Here is a 6268-nt window from a genome sequence, read left to right on the forward strand (position 1 = left end):
TGATCCTGAGGGCAGAGAGGAGCCAGGGAGAGTCTTAAGTAGGTAAGAGATTAGCTCAGGAATGTATGCAGCACCAGGGTTACCAGCAAAGGCAGGGAGAGGAGAGCAAGGAAAATATTTGATGTTATGTTGAGTTGCTACTCTGGGTCAGACATTAGGCTAAACTCTTTTAGACTCATCCATTTTACAGATGATGAAAACTGAGGCTCACAGAGGGTGACTTGCCCAAGGTCACATGATTGTTAAGTGTCAGAATTGGGATGGAAACCCAGCTAGGTCTAGGCTGAAGCTCCAATACTTTGGTCACCTGACGCAAAGAGCCAACTCATCGGAAAAGACCCTGATGCTGGGAAAGACTGAGGGCATGAGGAGAAGGGGACGACAGAGGACGAGATGGTTGGATGGCGTCACCAACTCAATGGACGTGAGTTTGAGCAAGCTCCGGAAGGTGGTGATGGACAAGGAAGCCTGGTGTGCTGCAGATCAGCGGGTCTCAAAGAGTTGGACACAACTGAGCGACTGAACAAGATTCCAAAACTGGTACTGAGATGTGAAGAGCTGCCTGAGAGAGTGATGTGCCTCTTTGCAACCCCATGGACTGCAGGCCTCCAGGCTCCTCTGTCCACGGAATTTTCATAGGCAAGAACACTAGAGTGGGTTAACCATTTCCTACTCCAGATCTTCCCCACCCAGGGATCAAACCCATAGCTCTTGAGTCTCCTGCATTGGCAGGCAGATTCTTTGCTACTGAGCCACGTGGGAAGCCCCGAGTAATAACGGACTTTACCTTAATGGCAATGAAAGGCATTAAACATATAAAGCAGCAGACTGCGGTGATCAGATTTGTACTTTTAAAACGAGCTTTTGAGCAATAGTATAAAAGGCTATCAGAGGTGTGAAGGAAACTAGGACAATCCAGGTGAGGGGTGATATACCACTTACCAACTGAGCTATCAGGGAAACCCACAATATACCCAGGCAGTGGCAGAAAGATGATGAGAAAGGAACATGACGAATCACCTCAGGATTCAACTAGCAGGAGCGTCAAAGGGCCTTACTCTGTGTCTGATAAAACTGTTCACTCGCTAAGTCACGTCCGACACTTTGCGACCCCATGGACTGCAGCACATCAGGCTTCCCTGTCCTTCTCCATCTCCCAGAGTTTGCTCACACTCATGTTCATTGAGTCGATGATGCCATCCAACCACCTCATCCTCTGTCATCTGTTGGGCTCTCAATAAACAGAACAACCATTGGTCAGGCTTGCCCAAGACAGGACCTGTTTATGTCTGCTGCTCAGGAATAAATATTAACTGTGTCAATTTTACTCTTAAAAGCATCCAGATATGCACACAGCAAATAACATGTCACCCTTTCAGTTAGGACCAAAAGAGGCAGCCTGTTCCTGGCAGAGCTGGATAAATGCCACAGGTTCTCTGGGCTCTCCTCTGAGTCCTTCTACCCTCTCCCCAACCAGGAGCCCAAGACAAGCAAAGGGGCCCAACTCTATAGCAGTGCAGGACCTTTTCAGGCCTTCGTCCCAAGAGAGACCCCCAACCCACCAGCAATGTGGACTCCAACTGCCTCTTGGGACAGACTCATTCGGCCATTATCCCCCAATTTGCACTACTGTTGTTGATGACCACGACGATGGTGGTAGTGATAATGGCGGGACCAAATCATTTTTAAAGCACTGATAATATGCCAGGCTGGAGAAGGCAATGGCACCCCACTCCAGTACTCTTGCCTGGAAAATCCCATGGACAGAGGAGCCTGGTGGGCTGTAGTCCATGGGGTCACGAAGAGTCAGGCACGACTGAGCGACTTCACTTTCACTTTTCACTTTCATGCATTGAAGGAAATGGCAACCCACTCCAGTGTTCTTGCCTGGAGAATCCCAAGGACGGGGGAGCCTGGTGGGCTGCTGTCTATGGGGTCGCACAGAGTCGGACACGACTGAAGCGACTTGGTGGCAGCAGCAGCAATACACCAGGCACCACACCTGCCAAGCAAACTGCTGGGTGAGCATCTTCTCATCTAATCGTCACCCCAACTCTGTTGGGTGGATATGACTACCAGCCGCATTTAACAGATGGGAAAGTAGATTAAGTCATTTCATCAAAGTCACACAGCTAGTTAGTTAAAGAACTGAACTTGAATCCAGAGAAGGCGATGGCACCCCACTCCAGTACTCTTGCCTGGAAAATCCCATGGACAGAGAAGCCTGGTAGACTGCGGTCCATGGGTCACGAAGAGTCGGACACGACTGAGTGACTTCCCTTTCACTTTTCACTTTCATGCATTGGAGGAGGAAATGGCAACCCACTCCAGTGCTCTTGCCTGGAGAATCCCAGGGACGGGGGAGCCTGGTGGGCTGCTGTCTATGGGGTCGCACAGAGTCGAACACGACTGGAGTGACTTAGCAGTAGCAGAACTTGAGTCAGTTCTGTTCAACTCCAGCCAAGGTTCTTAACCACTGCACCCCATGGCCTGAGTCATGGTGGCCACTATGTGACCCATAAGCAAAGTCTGGACAGACCAACTACACTCCCTACAAGGAAAGCAAACCCCCAAACCACAGTGAGCCATCAAGTACCCTCAAGGTCCCCGCCCTTCAACCAGCCCTCACTAACTGCACACTCCAAGACGTTCCATCTCCCTCTCTTTCAGAGAACCCCTTACCTGTCCCTCATCTCCTCTTCAAAGTATGTCCCGAAATATGAGACATGGGGGCGATGCAGGCCGGGACCCTCGACCACCTACACTCAGTTATCAGTGGGCGGGTCCCCAAAGAGATCGTCCCCGAAGAAATCCATCTCACACACTCCACACGTCAGGAACCCTCAAACCCCCTCAGAAGCAAACCTCGAGTCTCGGACGGACCGAACCCCCATCCGTGGGAACCCCGGCCCGGCTACCGCGAACCCACAAAGCCCGGGCCGCACCTGCAGCCGCTACGCGTCCCGGGGAGGGTGACGTCTTCTTCCAACACCGAGTCCATCGTGGACACGGAGGAGGTGGTGCCGCTGGTGTCTAGCGACGGCGCCACTGCTTCCCCCGCGGGACCGCGACCCGCCCGGCTCCCCAGGTCCCCGCCCCCTCCAACCCAGCTCTCGTTCGGACTCCGGCGGCGCCGCTGGAATTCAAACCGCAGCGGCCGCCATCTTTCCCGGAGCGTCTTCCTACGGAAACGAGGCGGGGTCGCCGAAGCGCGCGCGGTGAAGCCAACCGGACTGGCCAGGAGACCGGGCAGGGAAGCGCTGGCGGGACGCCATGTTAACTAAGGGCAGAGCGCCTGCACGTGTGCCAGCAAGGCCGAAGGAAAGAGCGTTAGGCCGCCATTTTTAGTGAGGGCACGCGGGACGAGGCTAGCTGAGGCGCCATCTTTGTTCAGGGCCGAACCAGATTTGGGCCGTTAATTTAAGCGGGAGATGGGAATTCGGCACCTACCTTTGGGGAGCCGCATAACTCCTAACCAAGTGTATACTCCGAACCTTAGGGTCTGGGCATCCCAGAGGCTTCCGCCTTGAACTGAAACTCCGTTAATCGGTTGTGGGAGTCGCTTTAGAAAAATCCTACCTACATATTCCCAACTCGAGTAATTTGCACACTTGGTTTGAAATAGATAAGCGCATCCCTATGAGCCTAGTGGTCAGTGACACTCCCTCTCCAGCCTCTAACCTAGTGAACTTTTATTACCTGTAGGGCTCGAATAATGCACCTGGGATCAGTATGCTGCTGCTGCTAAGTCGCTTCGGTCGTGTCCGACTCTGTGCGACCCCATAGACGGCAGCCCACCAGGCTCCCCCATCCCTGGGATTCTCTAGGCAAGAACACTGCAGAGGGTTGCCATTTCCTTCTCTAATGCATGAAAGTGAAAGTCAAAGTGAAGTCGCTCAGTCGTGTCCGACTCTTAGCGACCCCATGGACTGCAGCCTACCAGGCTCCTCCATCCACGGGATTTTCCAAGCAAGAGTATTGGAGTGGGGTGCCAGTGGGATCAGCATACTGAGGCCAAATGAGAGGAAAGAGTCGCCTAACTGCATGCACCGGAAGTCTGTCGACAGGACACATCCGTGGCTCCTGCGGACTATCAGTATATCTGAGCTCTCTGCTAGCCCTGGCCGCCTTTCTTAAAGCACACAGCAATCACTAGATCATTTTGGCAGAGCTTGACCTGTGAAAGCAACCTTCTCCTCATCTCGGTGTTCCTACCTTCCTCTGCAGACTGTCCGGAGAGCAGAGAGCCGGATAAAAATAACTTGAAAAGATGAATGACTGGGTAGATATACCCATCCTCCTTCAGCCTCAGTTTCAACTCTGATCTACAGCAAACCCTTTCTTGTCTTCTCAGCAATCTGTATTTTTTTCCCCTTTGTGGCACTCACCACATTTTGCAATCCCATACTCTGTATATAATTTTTTTTCTTATGTCTTCGGCACTAGACTGGAAGTTCTGTGAGAGCGGAGACTGTTCAGAATTGTTCAAGGCTGTATCTCCAACACCCAGCAGGGGTTTAAATATATATGTTGATGAATGGTTCACTCAATATGGAAAATGGGGCTGATATCCTGCAAGGTTTCTTCAAGTTATTTTATTGAAGTATCATTGATTTACAATGCTGTGTTAGTTTCTGTTGTATAGCAAAGTGATTCAGTTGAATATATGTATGTATGTGTATATGTCCCCTTCTCCAAGGGATCCTCCAAACCCAGGGATCGAACCCAGGTCTCCTGCATTGCAGGCGGATTCTTTACCATCTGAGCTACCAGGGAAGCTATGGAGATATATGGAGAAGGCAATGGCAGCCCACTCTAGTACTCTTGCCTGGAGAATCCCAGGGATGGGGGAGCCTGGTGGGCTGCCGTCTATGGGGTCGCACAGAGCGACTTAGCAGCAGCAGCATATATATATGTATGTATGTATGTATGTATGTATATGTGTATGTGTGTATATGTATGTACGTATATGTGTATATATGTGTATGTGTGTGTATATGTGTGTGTGCATTTGTGTGTATGTGTATATGTGTGTGTGCATGCATGCATGTATGTATGTATGTGTGGGTGTGTGTATGTGTGTGTGCATGTGTGCATGCATGTATATGTATGTGTGTGTATGTGTTTATATGTGTGTGTGTGTGCGTGCATGCATGTATATATGTATGTATGTATATGGGCTTCCATGGTGGTCCAGTGGTCAAGAATCCACCTGCGAATGCAGGAGACACAAGAGACACAGTTCAATCCCAGGGGCGGGAAGATCCCCTAGAGGAGGACATGGCAACCCACTCCAGTATTCTTGCCTGGAGAATTCCATGGACAGAGAAGCCCAGAGTCACCAAGAGTCGGACACAACTGAGCATGTGTGTGTGTGTGTGTGTGTGTGTGTGTGTGCATGTATAATATTCTTTCTCAGATTCTTTTCCATATGGTTTATCACAGGATATTGACTAGTACCCAGTGCCATATGGCAGGACCTTGTTGTTCATCCATTCTATATATAATTGTTTGCATCTTATCCTGCAAGGTTTTTGTGACAACATGGAGATGACCTCAGATTCCTTTACTACCTAGTCAATGGTAGTCCCATCTCTCTCCCTCCTGCACCCCCCGCCAACTCCCTCTCTCTCTCTCTCTCTCTCTCTCTCTCACACAAACACACACCCCTTAGTGAAGGCAGCAAATCACTGCCCTGTCCCGCTTCCATCCCCAGATCTTCAACCACCTCCAGAATCAGCAATAAAATAACAGTCTGAAAGAGAGTGGGCAGGAACCAGCAGGCACGCAGGGAAGGGGCAGTCCTCGATTCCCTGGAACCAACAGTCCAATAAGATGCGTGTGTCCGAAAGCAGAGGAGCTGGGGTGTCAGGATTCCTGCCGTGATTCCGCCCCTGACTCCCTGTGATCTTCGGCAGACTACTCCTCTTCTGGGCCTCAGTTCCTACAGCTGTTAAATGGGAGGATTGGACTGGATGGCTGTCTCAAGACCTCACAGATCTAGGGGAGCTTTCTTTCTGTTGATTTCAAAGCTTCTAATGCACAACCAGCTCTGTTCCGGTGTGGAGGGCTGAGTTGCAAATCATTACTTCCCGAATGAAGGGACTAACTTTCTGTCCAGCAGATGAAAGCTCTTGAGAAGGGAAGGAAGGCAGAGGTTGTGCACATTGTGACGTTTCTTACGCGACACCTGTGCTAGGGACATCGCAAACGCTACTGAATCTAACACAACCACCCTCCGGGCAGGTGCTACTGTTATCCCCGTTTC

The 6268-nt window shown here is 50.7% G+C and overlaps 1 protein-coding gene across 1 annotated transcript in view; it reads right to left on the reverse strand.

The window, feature by feature from the left end:
- The window catches only part of CDK5RAP2 (CDK5 regulatory subunit associated protein 2), a 180402-nt gene extending 177336 nt beyond the window's left edge, over positions 1-3066 (reverse strand). Inside the window, exon 1 of the mRNA XM_052644504.1 lies at positions 2946-3066. Coding sequence (XP_052500464.1) covers positions 2946-3001 — 56 coding nt within the window. The 5' untranslated portion in view covers positions 3002-3066. The remainder of the gene's footprint in view (positions 1-2945) is intronic.
- Positions 3067-6268: the final 3202 nt, after the last annotated feature.

The sequence above is a fragment of the Budorcas taxicolor genome, chromosome 8 (assembly GCF_023091745.1).
Source record: "Budorcas taxicolor isolate Tak-1 chromosome 8, Takin1.1, whole genome shotgun sequence".
NCBI lineage: Eukaryota > Metazoa > Chordata > Mammalia > Artiodactyla > Bovidae > Budorcas > Budorcas taxicolor.